This window comes from Cucumis sativus, unplaced genomic scaffold (assembly GCF_000004075.3).
Source record: "Cucumis sativus cultivar 9930 unplaced genomic scaffold, Cucumber_9930_V3 scaffold116, whole genome shotgun sequence".
Taxonomy (NCBI): domain Eukaryota; kingdom Viridiplantae; phylum Streptophyta; class Magnoliopsida; order Cucurbitales; family Cucurbitaceae; genus Cucumis; species Cucumis sativus.
Window position 1 is genome coordinate 95,555 of NW_022279522.1, and position 18,556 is coordinate 114,110.

Consider the following 18,556-nt stretch of genomic DNA (forward strand, 5'->3'; position numbering starts at 1 on the left):
TAAAAATATATAGCGTTGGGGTTTCAAAGTTATTAGGTGAGATTTATGTTTATCAGTGTTTTTTCGAATTTGAATGAAATATCATGACAATTAGTGTCAAGTTAAACTAACTTTTTACTATTTTATTTAGAGCCATAGATGGGGTTAGGCTTTTGCGTCATAATTAATTTCCTACCATCAACTTTTCAACTAGTTGCCTTTATTTAAGTTGAAAGAACAAACTTAAATTTTTAATTTAGGAAAAAGATGATCGACAAATCAAAGAAAAAGGATTTTGATGCCAGAGGATTAAGACATGAGATTTCTCTAATCCCAAACAAGTTCAAATTTATCTTTTATCTTGTCAAAATTCTCCTAACAAGCTTAGTTAAATTTGAGTGTACTCTTTTTAAGAGATCGGTTTGTCCTACATATTTTCTTCAAGTTCTTTTTTTAAAAAAGAAAAGTTGTTAATAGTTAAAGAAATTTAGTCAAACAATGAACGAATGTTATCTCTTGAAAAAACACATTTTGATAGAGTATAAAAAACACCCCTTTTACCAGCTACTTTGAAAGAAACGTTTTGCTATTTGTTTTGATTATTTGTATTTATATAATTAACCAAAAAGTTAACCGCTTTGTTTATTGACTCCATATTCATCTTAAACCATTGATTGATCCAAGAGCTTAGATGAATATACCATTGATTGATCCAAGAGCTTAAAATGATAGAAGCAATTATTGCTTTTGGTATACAAAAATAAATTCAATCATGATGATGCTTACAATTATAAGTACGAAGTTTGGTGTTTGCCAACAACTTACAACTCTAACATTTTAATTAGTATCGCACGATAAGATATTACTTTCAAATGTTCAGTTTTAGTTTATATTTTCTTAATATATCTTAAAAGTTAGTATTTATTTTAAATCTTAAAACAAACTAATTTTTATTTACTGATTTTTGATAAATTTTGGAATAATATTCATATCTGTGTTTTCTTAACAAGGAGAATTAGAATTGAATTACAAAGAACCAGTTAGAGTTCTACAAGAGAGATAACTATATATTTTGCAATGTGCTTTAGAATTACAACTCGGAAATCTTTTATAGACCTTAGATATCAAACATAAATTAAATTAAGAAAAGTAACAGAAAATAGCAAATCAAATAGGACATACGACACCCTTTATCTGTTACGATTTTAAAAAGATTACAAACTAATAGAATAAATTAGATTGAACACGATTCCTTATCTAATAAGATTATGTTAAAATAATATTATTGTATCCTATTTATAATTTACAACAAAATTAAACATTAAAACTAAAAAATAACACCTAAAAATCTTCCTCTTGGACAAGAAGTCTCAAGTTCAAATTCCTACCCAACATTTAGTGCAATACCTTTGCAAAAAAGAAAAAATTCTAAAATAATTAATGTACTAATTTCCTATTTATGAAACTTTTGACTTTTTTTATTAACGAAACTTTTGACTTTTAGTATGTTTCATAAATAAATAAATAACTGAGACATCGATTACTTATTATACATAATAATTACAACAATAAATGTTTAAACACAAAAAAAGAAAAACTTGTACAATGTTATTTATGAAATCTAAAAGCAACTTTTCTTTTTCTTTAATAAAGTGATTTTATCAAAGAAATCTTTACGATGGAATCGAACATTTATACAATTAATATTAATATCATAAGATGTAATTTCGTTTGAAAAAAAAAACAAATTTTTAAATTTCATTTGAAAGCAATGATATGAAATTTCAGTAAGAACACTAAAATGCTTAAAATGTTTTGACCAATAAACCGAAGAAATAAGAAAGGTGAGAAGGACACAACAATGGAAGTTGATGGATTTATCCATTCTCCTTTTCATGGCAACTATTTCTCTATTTATAACAACTACTTCATAAGAAAGCTATCCATTGATCAAGAGGGAGATATTGGGGACAATGAAAGAAATTCTTTGCAATTACAACGCGATTTGTTGGGTTTTTCACAGTTAGTTGTAAGGTGAAGTAACTCGAATTAGACAGTGGAATTAAGACAGACGAGCTGATTGAATTATTTTTTCCTTGAGTAGAACCCATGTTTTGAGTTTTAAGTTTGGTAATCATAAAACAAGATTGCCTAATGGCCATGCAAAGACAACATCCATTTATGAGGAAGTTAGAACCCACCTACTTACCTTTTTTTCTTGCATCAGTAGGTCTTGTTGTCAGCATATCAAATCAACATGGCAATCAAACTTTAAATCTGCCCCCATCTGCCTGCCATCTAATCTTCTCATTTATTTACCAACTCCAAGCAGTAAGTAGCCTATAAAAAGGACAGAAGTTGAGGTTGAAATCCATATTATTACACTACAACAGTAAAAAAGTAAAATATCAAACCATGGGAGGATATGGTATGAGCATTATTACCGCTGCCGCTGTCAGCTACCTCATCATCCTTCATTTGCCAATTCATTGTAATGCGATTGTCAGAAGAGAAAACAATTTCATTCCCCAAGGAGATGCTGATCTTTTAGAATTTCCACTGAATTTAGAGTACCTAGAAGCAGAATTCTTCTTATATGGTTCTCTGGGATATGGTTTGGATAAAGTTGCACCAAATCTAACCATGGGAGGGCCACCTCCCATTGGTGCTAAAAGGGCTAAATTGGATCCTTTCATCAGGGACATCATATTGCAATTTGGCTACCAGGAAGTTGTCATTTGAGGTATTGTTTTTTTTCTCTTTTTCCAGTTGACATCCACTAATGACTTTTTCCTTTCATATGAGTCTCTGCAGGTCATTTCACATCACACAATTTATGCAGGGCAATTAAAACTACAGTCAAAGGATTTCCAAGGCCATTGCTAGACTTGAGTTCAGCGTCATTTGCCAAAGTGATGGATAAAGCATTTGGTCGTCAGTTGAAACCACATTTTGATCCTTACGCTAATGGCTTGAATTTCCTTCTCGCATCCTACCTGTTCCTTATGTTGGACTCACTGGCTATGTTGGAGCAAATCCAAGACTTGAATCTGCTGTCGCCAAGAAGGTATTCTAATAGAACCAAAAGAAAACTAGAATTATATTCCATTGTAAAAGATGAACTTGCAAGATAAACTCGAGTGTTTGAAAACTTACAAGATCACAACCAATTGAATTAGCGTCTAACGTCCTCCTTTCCTACTATCTTTATTTATAACCAAACTCCATAATGAAATCCTTAACTAATCACTAACATACTTTATAATATCCCTAAGAACGCTTAGTATTCCTATTATATTCCCTGAAATTCAAAGATATGTTTAATTCTTACATACACACATACACTGACCACAATTCTACGAGCCAATGTTTCAGCTTGTTGCAGGACTTCTGGGTGTTGAATCGGGTCAAGATGCAGTCATCAGAGCACTACTTTATCAACGTGCAGCAGAAAAGGTTGAACCATACGGAGTGACAGTGGCCGAGTTCACGGATCGCATTTCAGATCTGCGGAATAAGTTAGGACACGCAGGTATAAAAGATGAAGGCACTGTGGTACCCAAAAACGAGGGTGCTGAGGGTAAGATTACAGGGAACGTGCTTGCTGGAGATCAGGACTCACTCGCATATCCAAGAACCCCCAGGAGATTCTAAGGATTGTGTATGGTGGGGGTAATGAACATGCTCCTGGGGGTTTCTATCCAAAGGGAGCCGATGGCCACATTGCTAAATCCATGGCATATAGCAAATAATGCTATTCTACGTGTTTTCTACTTATAGATCATCAATAAAGAGGATTTCACTTTCTTTATCATGGAGTCATCTTTCTCCTCCTAGCTCTTCTACCGAAATAATAATAATAATTAGATAAAATAAAGTTCCAGTAGTAATCACGATTTACGTCTGTATCCTATTAAGATTCTTCCATTGGAACAAAAAAAAAAACCACGTTAAAATGAATGTAGTGCAAACCCTACAAATAATTCATTTCATGGGAAAAGATATACGCATCTTGGCTGAGGCCAGAAGAATCGACATTACCTTGTCGATTTTGCAATAAAACATCGCAAGATGATGCTATCCATGATAACAAGAATGTGCCGCGAGGAGAACTTAACATTGGCCTGTTGCTACACTGGCATGAGCGCCATGTAAGTTGACTCACCACTATTCTATTTAGAAAGCAAGAGAAGATAAGCATAACCTACCATATACATACATATATATATATATGATTTCTGTGTCAGGCAAGTGTCCTAAAAAAACCTGGATTATACACAGATGAACTTGAAGTGGTCAAAACTGCAGCAGAGAAATACCTGATGATTGTGAATATAATGCTCCTGTTTTTTTGTCGAGAATTACAAGTGGGTTCAAGAAAAAATCTCTCAATATATATGTAATATGAGGTCACAGCAACATCTGAAGTTGATTGTTTGATCATCTTCCAAACTCGGCCATCTTATCCCTTTCTCAAAATATCATCCAGAATATGAATTGGTCCCATATGACCTAAAGAGTCGAAAGAAACACCGAACTAATGCATTCCATGTGGCAAAGTTGGGACAGATTCCTTGATTAATTGCCTTGTCAAGAAAAGCCATGGCTTCTTCTATATTCATCCAATTGCAGGCACCCCAAATGAGGCTAGTGTATGTAATGATATCTGGATGCCACTCCTTCATAGAACTAACTCGTTCCACCAATTGAGCTGCGATCTTAACCTTCCCCTGCTTGCAATAGGCATGTATCATTGTATTATACGTGATGGAATCAGGGGCAGTTCCCCTAACAAGTGCTTTACCAAAAAGCTGCAACGCCTCCCCCATCATGCCAGCCCGAGAAAAACCATATAAAACGGTATTATATGTCACTAAGTTCGGCTGTAAATTTCTTGCTTCAATTTCCTGAAATAGCCCAAAAGCCTCTTCATACTTGTTCATCCTGAAAAGAGCATCAAGTAACTCGTTGTAAGTTGTGATATTAGGAAGACACCCATGTCCTTGCATTCGTTCAAGCAGTTTCATTGCCCATTCTACTCTTCCATTTCCACATAAACCTTTGATAAACGTGTTGAATGTCATAGTATTTGGAGTACAGCCTTCGAGAGTCATCTTCTCCACAAGTGAATTGGCTTGGTCAAACATTGAGTTTTTACAAAGAACATCCACCATGCAAGTATAAGTCACCACATTAGGACGACAACCATGAGATATCATCCTATTCCATGTCTCGGATGCACCGACCAAATCACCACTTTTAGCGAAACCATCAATTAGAATGCTGTAAGTAGTCACATTAGGAAGGCAGCCACTCCTCTGCATCTGATCACATACTTGCAAGGCTTCTTCCAAACTCCCGTTACTGCAAAGACCATGAATCAGAGTGTTGTAAGCAACTACATTTGGCTCACAACCATCTTGTATCATAAGCTTCCACAAGTCAAGAGCTTCATACAATTTCCCTCTCATGAAACAACCCTTTATTAATGGCGTAAACGTGTGGATATTAGCATCACAACCTCTCAAAAACATTTGAGCAAAATGCAAAAGCCAATTCAACATTCCCCGAAACGCAAAGAGAATTTATAATACATGAATACGAGACCACATTGGGATCAACTCCATTATCCATCATTTCACCCAACAACTTAATTGCTACCTCAATTCTTTCCTTCTTACACATCCCATCAAAGCATTATAAACAGGAACACTCGGTTTAAATCTTCCCGCAAGCTCTCTAGCATCATCAATCTTGCCTGCTTTACACAGTGAAGACACCATAGTCGTATAGGTAACCGCATCAGGTGGGCATCCCTTATTTGACATTTCAACAAACAGCTTGTGTGCAGCATCAACCCGATCATTCTACACAATGCTTTCAAAAGTATATTATATGTGAAGACATTAGGAATTAACCCATCTTTCTTCATGTTAGTATACAATGGATTAATCATCTGAAACTTGTTTTCACTCAACAATGCATCCAAAAGATGATTGTATATCCTCACCGTCGGCTTGCAGCCAAATTCTCCAATCCGATAAAACATCTTAAGCGCCTGCTCGGCGGAGCCAACGCGTTTATAACCATTGATTATACATATGAACAAATCTTCACAGCAATTAATTCCATCCATCTTCATTTGCTGTAAAATGTACTGCACCATATCCATTTCACATTCACGGCCGAGCCTCTCGATCATGACTCTGTACGTCGATGCGGTGTGCTGGAAGGCATTTGAATTGGCAATGGCGCTAAAGAATCCTAAGACCGACGAGAGATTCCGATCCGTTTTCAATCGTTTGAGCACGTCGGATTCTTGCAGAAGTTGTTGTTTGTTGGGATCACGGGGATTGATGATGGGGTTGGAATTTAGCACGAACGGTATTAGGGGTTTTTGAATCTTCATCAATAAGGAACGTCCTTCTTTCAAATACATTGTTGAAGAATGGTTGAAGTGAAAACTTTGAACACGATCAAAATCCGAAGAACTCAGCTCATTCAAACCATAATTCTGTCAAGATACACCAATCTTCATATACTTCCGGACAGCTCCTCTTCTTTCAATAACTTTTCTCGTCTCTCTTCAAAATTTGGCTTTTATTTTTAAAATATTTTTAAAAGTTAAACACAAAATCATACACATTAATGATTAACATTGGGGAATTGACAAAAATAGGCCAAAAATGGGGTAGATAAAGACTTTTAGGATTGATTGTAAAAAAGTTGACATTTAGGACAAGTTGGAGGTGAAATGACGAAAATACCCTCATTTCAGATTAAACATTTCAATTTAAGAACCTGCAAGATGTCTACCAGATGTTTGCGAGATAAAATAATAATAATAATAAATTGTTTTATTTTTTTTAAATCCGAATATGAATTGTGTTATATGTATATATATTTGCATCTTAAATGTATAAATCAAATATTATTTTTTATTGTTTCAAGTTGATTTATGGTTGATTTAAGGTTGTTTTAGAGATGTTTCAAAGGATGTTAGCAATTTATTATTATTATTATTTTATCTCGCAAACATCTGGTAGACATCTCGCAAACATCTCGCAGACATCTCGCAGGTTCTTAAATTGAAATGTTTAATTTGAAATAAGGGTATTTTCGTCATTTCACCTTCAATTTGTCCTAAATGTCAACTTTTTTACAATCAATCCTAAAATTCTTTATCTACTCCATTTTTGGCCTATTTTTGTCAATTCCCCATTAACATTCATAATGCACTCATCCATTGAATCGATTTTTCTATCAAACTGCTGTTGGATGGGGAATTGACAAAAATAGGCCAAAAATGGGGTAGATAAAGACTTTTAGGATTGATTGTAAAAAAGTTGACATTTAGGACAAATTGGAGGTAAAATGACCAAAATACCCTCATTTCATGTTAAACATTTCAATTTAAGAACCTGCGAGATGTTTACGAGATGTCTACCAGATGTTTGCGAGATAAAATAATAATAATAAATTGTTTTATTTTTTTATTTTTTTTTTAAATCCGAATATGAATTGTGTTATATGTATATATATTTGCATCTTAAATGTATCAAGTTGATTTATGGTTGATTTAAGGTTGTTTTAGAGATGTTTCAAAGGATGTTAGCAATTTATTATTATTATTATTTTATCTCGCAAACATCTGGTAGACATCTCGCAAACATCTCGCAGATTCTTAAATTAAAATGTTTAATCTGAAATAGGGTATTTTCGTCATTTCACCTTCAATTTGTCCTAAATGTCAACTTTTTTACAATCAATCCTAAAAGTCTTTAACTACTCCATTTTTGGCCTATTTTTGTCAATTCCCCCTGTTGGATCTGATAAGATCAATATAATTTATAATTAAATCAACTTCAATTGTCATAAAAGTATGTCACCTTTGTTCAAAAGCGTACCATATATATAATATCTTGGAGATCTAATATATATAAGAAAAAAAATATATAAGATTAATTTTAAAGATTTATTAGATAAAAACATTTTAGGAGTTTATTAATTAATAGAACACTTTATAAAATTTAAAAATTATTAAACATTTAAAAGTCCACCGTATATTTTATGGAAGATAATGCTTCAAATCACAAACAACTTCATCGTCAAAACTACTAACGTACAAGTCATTGCAAGTAAATTGGAATGCACATCAAAAAGATGATTTTGCCAATTTATTTGACTATGAAAACATTACAAAATTACAAAAAAAAAAAAAAAATGGGGGAGTCCTCGTCTAAATTTTCAGTAACCATGGCCTAAAGTAGTGGCAACATGTACTTTATTTCAATTAATAACCTACTAAGAACAAAGTGGATTAACCAATCAAACAAATTTTTTTTTCTTTCTTTCTTTTCTTACGAGAAAATTCCATAATTCAACATTTTTCTTTTGAATTTGAATGCTCCATTGTGTCTTCCACATAAAATTGTAGTACACTGCAATGCTCTTCTATACAATCTTTCATTATCATCAAACCTGCAATATCAACAATGGCAATAGGTTGTTACAAATTGAATTACACCATAAATTTGGATTACCAATGGTCAATTTTATATTTCAAACTTAAAAGAGCAAGTTCCAATTTGATTTTGAAATGATTAATTCATCTCACACTTGTCTTTAACCATTCGAAATGACAATATGTAGTGTGGAGAGATCAAACATTAAACCTCGAGATTGAGAGTACATACTTGTGATGTCGGTTGAGCTATGCTCTTTTAAACTCTATCTCTTGTCCTTTTCAAAAAGCTACAAATTGACGAAGAAAAAGAATGGAAAAATATTTTAAGAAACCAAGTAGAGGGTGACTTACCAAGATTGGAGAAACTTAAAGGAATAGAAATGACAAGGAGTATAAGATGCCCATGATTGCAGCTGCGGTAATTATGTTATGCATAATGCGCTTATTGTCCTTGTTAGGTACCAAAGCCATTTTAAATGTATTTGTCAGCTCAGCAAGCCTGTAAGAAATCTGTAGGCGAGGCAAGGACACACATGGGATCAAAATGTGCACATTCAAAAGCTTCAACACGTAAAAGTAAATAACTAGTAATAATTACCGCCATAAATAGGATAGTCGTAAACATGAAGTTCAATAAGGGATAATTTGGAATGATAATGAGCAACTTCTTCGGCTGGGCATCAGGAGCATTTGATCTGGAAGATCAAGTTAAAGCGTAGAGTAGAGACCGTTATTAAAGTTAGTATACATGTATTAGGGTATGATCGTTTTTTGGATAAGAAATGATTTCATTGATGGGTGAGATAATCTAAAGGATATACAAAATAGCCAGTCTACAAGATCAGTTTCCAGTTACCAGTTTCATTGTTAATAAATTGTTATGCCTACAGAATTTGAAATTTCGGAATTCATAAAAATGTATTGCGTTTCTTGGAAACTAATTTATGCATGTAACGACAAAACACTAGCTGAAAAAAGAGGTTCATAGTTTCATACCTTAACCAAATATGGAACTGCGAGATGTATGTGTCCAGTGAAATCTTTCCAATCCAACTGGATGGGTTTAAAGTAATTAAATGTTAAATTACATTATAAAACAAAGCAGTAAATGGGTTTTAAATAACAAATAAAATAGCAAACAAGAAGATTTACCCGAAAAGGGTCAACGTATAGCTACGGGAACTCTGGGTAACATTTCGTATACATATGTAGGCCCTGCTCCACGTGAACAAGACGATACTTAACTAACATATATAGCTTTTCTATTTCAAATTCCATATAAGAAAAGGTTCACATACGTGATGGGAATCCAAGAAGTGTAAGGATGATATTTGTTGTAAGTAATGCTGTCCAATTTGAATATGTACTCAAACCATAGATATGCGGCCTGAAAAGTAACAAAACGGCTTGAACTAGAGGAAGGTAAAACCAGGACAAGACTGCGCTATATGTTAAAGTAACAAACATTCTACCGTTGCAGATGTCACAACAATTGTCGTTTTGATGAATATCCTGGGCTTCAGTTTTGCATCATCTAACTTTTCAATCCACTTTTCAATCTATCAAAAGCATTCCATTGTAAAGAATTTCTTAAAGGAAAATGGACGATAAGATGGCTTATGTTGCCACGAAAGAACTAGAATTTTCAGGTATTAAAAACATGAAGATAGTACATGATCGAGCACGTTTAAACTTACAGTTGAATAATAGTATGCATATATCATGCCTAATATCCAGATATAGCGATCAAGAGCTGTGCGGAAGTGCCACTCATACATAGGGGGCAAGTTTTCTACCTTTCGATTTGGATCTTTATATCCTGCAATCAAAATTTCAAAGTTTAGGTTGGTTGGAGGAAATTCTCTATCCTCTAATAGATAAAATAGATCTAAAGCTACCTAGAAGGAAGGTAAATGGTTCCCAAAGGACGTCAAACACTCCAGGTATTTCCCACACCAGGACAACGACCAAAAAGGAAACAAAAAATTTGCCCACAATGACGGCTTTAATCTCATTGTACTTGTGAAGAACACCAATAATGCCACATACCACGAGAGAGAAAAAGGTATGCAAGGGGCAGATGTAGTATAACATGTAACTGTTGTCAAGGACTATGCAACACATAAACACCAAGAAATTAAGCCGCCACATCATCTGCTCAACAAAAAAGATGTAAAAAGTCAATGGAATAATAGTTTTGATCACAAAAAAATTTTCTTTCAAAATTTACTAGCAAGAAATTGAAGAATCAACAGGAGAACATGCCTGAGCAAATCTAGAGAGGCTAAAATCTTTACGAGCATAGTAATATGAAAAATTCCCAAATCCAGTCATCCACACGTAGGCAGCAACACATACACGACCCACATTGTAAATTTCTCTTGCATTAAAGTAATGGTACATCAGAAAAATTACCTGTAGAGGAACAAAAAAAAATGAAGTTAGCACTTGTAACTTTGTAAACAACTTCACATTAAGAATGGCAAGATTAGGGATGAAAATAAAACTAAACGTAAATAGGAAACATGCTTCACTAAATTCAAATCTGCTGGTTGATGTGAGTCAGCAACTAACAAAAAACAACTGCCTGTTAAATGGATGCAAATTTTTTTAAGCTTATTTCAAACATACACACACATATTGATAAAAAAAACTGTGCTTTCATCGAGAGTAATGAAGAAAAGGCTAATAAATATGTGTACGAGTGACTGACCTGCATCCATCCTTTCCACTCCTCCGTTTGATGCCTATTCAAGAAGAGCAAGGTTTCACTGAAAATGTGTGATTTATCTTGATGTATTTTGAATGTAGTAATTGCAGAAACGTGATGAGAAGAAGAAGAGGAAGCGAAAAGATCTCGATTGTAACTCTGCAAAATTTTACGATGTAAGAAGATTAGACAGGACAACTAGTGTGAAAGAACATATCAAAATGGTGTCTAATGAACAATGTAAAAAGAAAACAAATATAAATTACTAAAGAAATTGGAAGAAAGGAGTGCATTTAAGACACCTTTGTTCCTGTTCCAAAATATATCAGTACGGTCACAGATGTAGAAGTATGCTAAAAGAAGACCAAGTTCGGATCTGAGTAGAAAGAGAGAAGTGTGTATTAATAAAAAAAAGGAACAAAATTCAACATTCGAGAGATGCACGTGTAAATATTTAGCTAAATTCAATGCAAGGGTTTACGTACGCTGCTCTGAGTAACATTCGATTTTCTATCAGAATGACTCTTCAGCATAACGAACCTAGCAAGCAAAATAAAACACAAGCAAACAGACATAAGCAAACCTAAAGGAACAGCAGCTGAAGTAGGAGAAATAATGCTTCCCTTTGTAAACCTGATAAAACTAGAGAAGAAGGTGGAATTCGAGCTCCATAAGGAATAGACTTGATAGCCTCCCCATCTAATAAAGCAGCTCTATCATCTTCCTTTCCAGTAAGATTTTCTACCTCAGTCAAGCCAATATCAGAATGCCTTCTGAAAAATAATTCAGTTTCAACATGAAAATGTTAAAAGATGAAAACTTTTGTCCTCAAATACCCTCACATCTAGAGCCAACATATATAACAAAAAGCACCAGATACTACCACTTTCGGAGAAAATACATTCTCTCAATGTTACAATTATTAGTCTCTTTTTATGACTAGGCTGGTTTACTTTTTCAACAAGAAACCAAACCTTTTAGTGATCAATGAAAAGTTATATTTGAGTTCAAGGAAAACAAGAAATGGACGGGTTCAAAGGCTTAAACTAATGAGTGAAATCAAATTTAATATTATAATCATCTAACACTCTCTCTCACTTGTAAATTTGAAATACTTGAAAGACTTAATAGGTGAAATTGATATTAATTGAAGAGGAAGTAACACAAGATCTCCTAAACTACATGCTCTAATATCATCTTAAATTACTGCTTAACAAAAGGTTAGCCTATATCGTCTAATGGGTCAAAAAGAAAAAAAAGTTGAATTTCTAATCAAAAGTAATGTAGCTCTTCCTAATAAACCTAATTTCTGCGCTCCTCTTGATTAACAGATGTAGAAGTATGCTGAGAGAAGAGAGATGACGTAAAAATGAACACGTCTTAAGAAAAGAGAGGACAACAAAAATTACAGTTAGAAAGGAATCGTTCAACTTACACTTTGGAAGACTTCTTTTTAAATACTAAGTACTCCGAATAAATCCACGCACGAAAATGGATACAAATCCGATAAGACATGAAACCTGTATCGATCAAGTGACGAAGACGTATAAATCCATAATGATTTTAAACGAGGTTCCATTCATAATGAATTGTCGTTAATAAATAGTGGAGCTGGCGAACGAAAGAATAAGAAAAACTACAACATTAGAATTTAGCTTCAAATCAAGGTATCAGATAATCTAATGAATTGAAATAGTTGGAATGTGACTGGAATACAAACCTGGGCGTGAGTCACAGCCTAGTAGAGCCATTGCTGTCAATTACCGAAAATCCGAAATGGAAGAAGTCGATGAGAAGAAATGCTTACAATACAACACGAAGCATTACAGATTACGTTTTGGCGCTGGCAAATGAAAAGAAGAAAACAGAAGAAGGCGAGTGAAGAGAAGTGTTCCATCGGAAGTGTATATATATATATATATGTAGAAGAGGAAGAAGAACAGTAAATCAAAGAAAGAAGAAAGCTCTAAACAATAAATGGAAGCATAACCACAAATTGAAGAGTTACTAACGTTGAAGTTACTGAGAGTGAAACCGATTCGAGAGAAAACGCTGCAAACGCCGAAGATCACCGCTACAGAAAACTTGAAGTTGAAGTTTGTCTTCGGCGTGAATTCGAGATGAATTTGGTTTTGATTTAGCGGAAGCTGCAGCCCGGAGTTTCTTCCAGGGGCGAGAATTTGGCACCGCCATGGGCGGCGGCACGGAGGGGGAACGTTGGCGTGTAGTCAAAGCTTGGTTCATTTATTTTCTACGTTTTTTTGCAAATGCATGGGGAGTTCTATAATAAAGTTGTGTTGTTTACAAATTATTAATTAATGGTTAGTTATGTCGCTAATTACGATTATAGAATAATCGCTAATTTTAAATGTTGTCTAGATTTTTTTTTTTTTTCTTTTTTGTGTGTGTGATAGTCTTTTCTGGAGGGATTAATGTACGCTTATTGAATTGTTATTTTGGTTTGTTGAATTAAAAAGAAACATTTCTCCATGGTCATCTTTCACTAATACCATATTTTCTCTTTGTTGTTGAAAAGGAAGGTTTAATGTTTGTATTTTGAATTTATTGTTTGTTTTGTTTTTTAAATCTAACCAAATATATGGGTATATAAATTTTAAATTTTATGTCTAATAAATCTATTCTCTACATGTGTAATGATTAACTTGTTTTAAACTTTTCAATTTCTTGTATGATAAGTGTGTAATGTGTTTGTTGTTTAAAATTTTGACGATTATCTGATTGGATAGAATGTTAACTTTTATATTTGATCGTCATCACATTATAAAGTGTTCGAGGTTGATGACCTATTAGATAACAACAAAAATGATTTTACAAGTACGCTAGTTTGTTTAGTACAACATAAGGCAGCAAGGGAAATTGGGAACGAAACACGTCAAGATGAAATGTCAAATTTGTTCGGTAAAAATGTCATCAAGCCATGTTTTGTAATTATTGAGTTCTAGAGTGTGAGTGGACAACTCGTGTGCGGATATTTAATTACACGTACCAAAAGAAAACCATGAACATATATCCTCATCGATGAATGTCACAAATGAAACCACAAACATATGATTCTTTGTTATTCTAGCCCGAAATTGGATGAGGTATAAGAACCAATTTCAAGTGATTGGAGGGATGTCATTAACTGAATTGTATATCTTATAAAGTTCAATAACCTAAGGAAGATAATAAATATATGTATGTATACACTGTGTACTCTTGATTGTCATTATTGCAGCTTCATACTTCCAGTCATTTTTAATTGGAATAGCTTAAACATTAATTTCTACTGAACAACGACAGTAGTTACAGCATAGTGCAATAGAGTGTGTGAATAGAAATGTATGCAGACATACCAATGATCCAAACTATTATCAAATATGATACCATGGCAAAATCCTTCGCATGTACAATCAAATTCAAATTCAATTATGAAATGCAACTACATCACTAATAGTCAACTACATATAATATTAGTGATAAGAGTTTTTTTGTATTTTTAATTATTTCAAACAATTGCCATCGCTTAATTATTAGCCACAAAACTTGTTATTCATTGTAATTATTATGCTAAGTGAATATACTTTTAGAATGAAAATACATACAAAATGACATTATTTTTTATTTTTTTAAATATAGCAAATAGCACAATTTATGAAAATAATTAAAAACACACCATAAAATATCTGTAAAAACAGCTAATGCTCAACATTCAACTAGTAATTTTGTTTAAAATGTCAAATCCCCATTAAATGGCCCTTATTACCAATAACTATCCATTTTTGAGAAACTCAAAAAAAACATTTGAAATTAACTTTTTAGTTTTTTTTTTTTTATAAGTTTTTATCATTTTTTTTACCAACTACCTTTCATCTAAGTGACAATTTTGAAATTTTTTGTCCTAAAACTCGTAGTTTGTAATCATATTATGTTCAACAAAGTTGTTATTGATAAATTAAATATTATAATCTTAAATCCAAAAATCAAGTTCCAATGCTATTTTTTTAATAAACTTGAACTTTATGTGTAAACATAACGTGGATCAAGTTAGTATATAGCCTAAATAGTCCATAATATACGAATAAAGGTTGGGCGCCTTATTTAGATAAACTATGGATGCGGCCCACTTTGTAGTACAAACGAGGTGATCCTGAATCGTTCATGTAGAGACATGAAAGTTGGGGGCATCCTATGTAAAGTGTTTACATAAGACTGAACCATGAATTAGTCTTTTACGTTATAACACTGTTTACTATTCAAACTGACTATCCCGATTATTGATGACCTAGGTAACTTAATCCTGAGTTAACTATGAACTCTTGTTCACACGAATTATCCTTAGGTCTGCATAGGTGAGGGCAGCTCATCAGTTGGCCCAATAAGCCTCCATTTCAAGGGTAGATCGGGTGGATAGCTGGAAACATAGGGTACAAGATGAAATTCACTCCTACCCACTTTAAGGTTAGTAGATAGGTTGTTTCTTAAGCACTGAATCCAAGTCTTGAACAATGGGGCCCACTCTCTCATTGATATGAGAGGGATTAAGTTTATAGGTTGAACCTTAAACAATTGTTCAATAGTGGATTAGTGAGACTTAAGGAGCAAGATGTAATCTTGAGGGTAAAACGGTATTTTGCCCCAGCCAAGGTTACGAGCAACCTGTGAATGATTAACTTACTGATTATGATTTTATCAAATGGACAAAATATATCTATAGTGAGGGGAGTGCAACTACGGGACTTTAGTGGAATGACCCGTTAGTTAACGAATGTTAATTAACTGGGTCTAAGAGTTTAACTAGTTAATCTTGAATCGTTGGAGCCCATGATCTATAGGTCCATTAGGTTCCTCTGCTAGCTCATATGGATTAAATTTAGAACAATGTGATGAAATAAGCCCAATTGTTCGAATTGGGAGAAGAAAGATAAATCAACAAATATAGTGATATAGTCGTCGATCTTCTAATTAGAAATAGAGCTTTGTGTTTTACATGCTATAAGTATGAATGCGGATTCATACTAAGAAGCTCGGAATTGATGGAATGGTCAAAAATTGTAAAAAGTAAAAATGTTGACTTTTGACTTTGAAAGTCAAACTTTGACCGACCTTATATTCAATGTGATTTGAATTTTGAAAAAGTGAATGCGGATTCATGCTCGGGAGGTTGGAATTAGTCAAGACGGACAAAATGCTAAAAAGTCAAAATATTGACTTTTGACTTGTAAAAGTCAAAGTTTGATTTGAATAATATAATGACCATTTTACCCTTGGACTAAGTTAGTGGGATATGTGGCTATATGAGATGTAAACACCTAGCCACTAAGTTCCACTAATTGTTAGTGGAACATTAGGTGTTGAGATTTGACAAATTAATTACATGCATTTTTGCATGTAATTAGATTATAAATAGGGGTGTTTTCAAATGGTTGAAAACTTTTGACTTTTTTTATCATTCTCCAATATCTCAACAATAAAAAAACTTCTACCTTCCAATTCCCTTTTATCTCCGTTACTTTCTACACCAAATTGGTCCACAACCCGGTTTTTTGTCCAGAGGATAGTAGTTGAATACTAGTGGTGGTCTCGGTTTGAATTGGTAAGGAGGAGGTATCAAAGTTTTTTGAAAGCTTCAAAGGTAATATTTCCTAAAACCCTAATTTGATTAGTTTATGGTTCATGTTAATTGTGACGATTAGGGTAGAAATTCGATTCTTTTTCCGTTGTGCATGTCTTAGTTCTATCAACAATTTTTTAAAGGAAACGGAAAATTAGATGTACGATTTATCGTAATCGAGACTAAAATTGAGCAAACTTAGGTGTATATCCCATATTAACTAAAATTCATAGTTATTTATTTCTCATTTATCTTTGGGTCTTTAACTCATATAGCCTAAATTGCTACTGATATTACATGAATGATCCAAATTACTAATAAATTTCATAAAAGTCCTAAATGGACTAGTATATTACATAAATGTAGGCTGAAATTACTTTAATACCTATTTTTATTATTTAATTGATTTATAACAAATATCTAAATGGAAAAAAATGGGATATAGTTTTGGAAAGAAGTGGGCCCAAATTAATTTAATACAAATTTCTATTATTTAATTTAATTGATTTATAACAATATCTAGATGAGATACCGTATTGAAAATGAGTGTGTGCCCAAAATAATTTAATACAAATTTCTATTATTTAATTGATTTATAACAAATATCTAAATGGAAGAAATAGTGAGATACAATTTTGGAAAGAATTCCTTCCACGAAAACTGTTGTCTACTCCTTTCCATCGTGGATTACTGTTTTACTTCGAAATTTTAGAGAGTTCGAGGTAAAAAACATTTGGTATATTATGTATATTTTAGATTATATTCAAAATATATGAAACATTTGATATATAGGTATATTTTAAATATTCGATTAAATAAGCAAACAAACGAAAATTTAGTTTTGAATGTGATACATTATAGAGTTTATTAAGAATTCAACGTTGAAAAGAACGATCATCCTATCAAAATAATAATAGAACTATATGTCATATACTATTATTGTATATAATATGAGGTATATATATACTAAAACATAGAACATAACTACCGTAGATTGCATATATATTAAAGTATAATGTAATCAAATACATTATATATATAAAAAAAAAAGTATGTATGATCATGTCGTTTACTACTGTTTTAGTAATATTTATTCTACAAACAACAAATTTAAACACAAAATTTGTAGGAATTATGTATAAGGTATTACTGTATAATATGAGTATTATTGTATATAATATGAGGTATATACCAAATAACATATATATTCAGTGTATTTTATTAGTGAAAGGTTCTTATATCAATTTGTTTATGTTTTTTTATTTTATTTATATCTTATGTGGTAAATAATACATTATGTTTGAAATACTATTTTTATGTATTAAAGTTGTTTATGACTATATGAACATGAATGAGAAATAATTATGATAAGTAATATAATATATGTCATTAAAACTATTTTATAGTAATGTGATGTTGAGAAAAACATTAGTTAGTGTTTTATATGATATATATAATAAAACATCAACTAAAATATTATATCTCCAGAGTTAATAATAACTAATATAATGTAAATAAGATGTGATATATATAATAAATAACGTATACAAATGCCGACAATATTATAAAACTAGTATAATAATAAATAATATGTGATATATATTTCTAAAATCATATCAGAATAATATTAAAACGAGGGGTATATTGTTAATATATACGATATATACGCAAATGATATAATAAGAATGAACTAATCAGGTAGTTTTGTTGTTTAACTATTTAATTTTAAATAGGTAAAAGAACAAATGACTTACTGTGGATTTTTATCGTAGCTTCAGGTGATGGA

The 18,556-nt window shown here is 32.4% G+C and overlaps 3 protein-coding genes and 1 pseudogene across 3 annotated transcripts; 1 reads left to right on the forward strand and 3 right to left on the reverse strand.

Moving 5' to 3' along the window:
- Positions 1 to 1,906: 1,906 nt before the first annotated feature.
- Positions 1,907 to 6,593, reverse strand: LOC101220387 (pentatricopeptide repeat-containing protein At3g48810). Its single transcript, XM_031889503.1, is given in 7 exon segments — positions 1,907 to 2,319; positions 2,424 to 3,051; positions 4,021 to 4,151; positions 4,299 to 5,520; positions 5,522 to 5,669; positions 5,672 to 5,848; positions 5,851 to 6,593. Coding segments are annotated over 4 exon segments (1,953 nt in total). The 5' UTR covers positions 6,419 to 6,593; the 3' UTR covers positions 1,907 to 2,319; positions 2,424 to 3,051; positions 4,021 to 4,151; positions 4,299 to 4,460.
- LOC116405537 lies at positions 2,395 to 3,793 on the forward strand (annotated as a pseudogene).
- Positions 6,594 to 8,316: 1,723 nt separating the features above from the next.
- On the reverse strand, positions 8,317 to 11,689 carry LOC116405538 (protein REDUCED WALL ACETYLATION 2-like). Its single transcript, XM_031889501.1, has 12 exons — positions 11,642 to 11,689; positions 11,160 to 11,315; positions 10,712 to 10,861; positions 10,345 to 10,600; positions 10,144 to 10,265; positions 9,919 to 10,005; positions 9,745 to 9,833; positions 9,599 to 9,661; positions 9,443 to 9,499; positions 9,045 to 9,141; positions 8,798 to 8,956; positions 8,317 to 8,460 (listed from the first exon to the last, which is right to left on the reverse strand). The coding sequence occupies exons 1-11, from the start codon at positions 11,687 to 11,689 to the stop codon at positions 8,813 to 8,815; spliced, it is 1,269 nt and encodes a 422-aa protein (XP_031745361.1). The 3' UTR covers positions 8,317 to 8,460; positions 8,798 to 8,812.
- Positions 11,690 to 11,739: 50 nt separating this feature from the next.
- On the reverse strand, positions 11,740 to 13,400 carry LOC116405539 (protein REDUCED WALL ACETYLATION 2-like). Its single transcript, XM_031889502.1, has 4 exons — positions 13,169 to 13,400; positions 12,877 to 12,999; positions 12,592 to 12,676; positions 11,740 to 11,929 (listed from the first exon to the last, which is right to left on the reverse strand). The coding sequence occupies exons 2-4, from the start codon at positions 12,905 to 12,907 to the stop codon at positions 11,740 to 11,742; spliced, it is 306 nt and encodes a 101-aa protein (XP_031745362.1). The 5' UTR covers positions 12,908 to 12,999; positions 13,169 to 13,400.
- Positions 13,401 to 18,556: the final 5,156 nt, after the last annotated feature.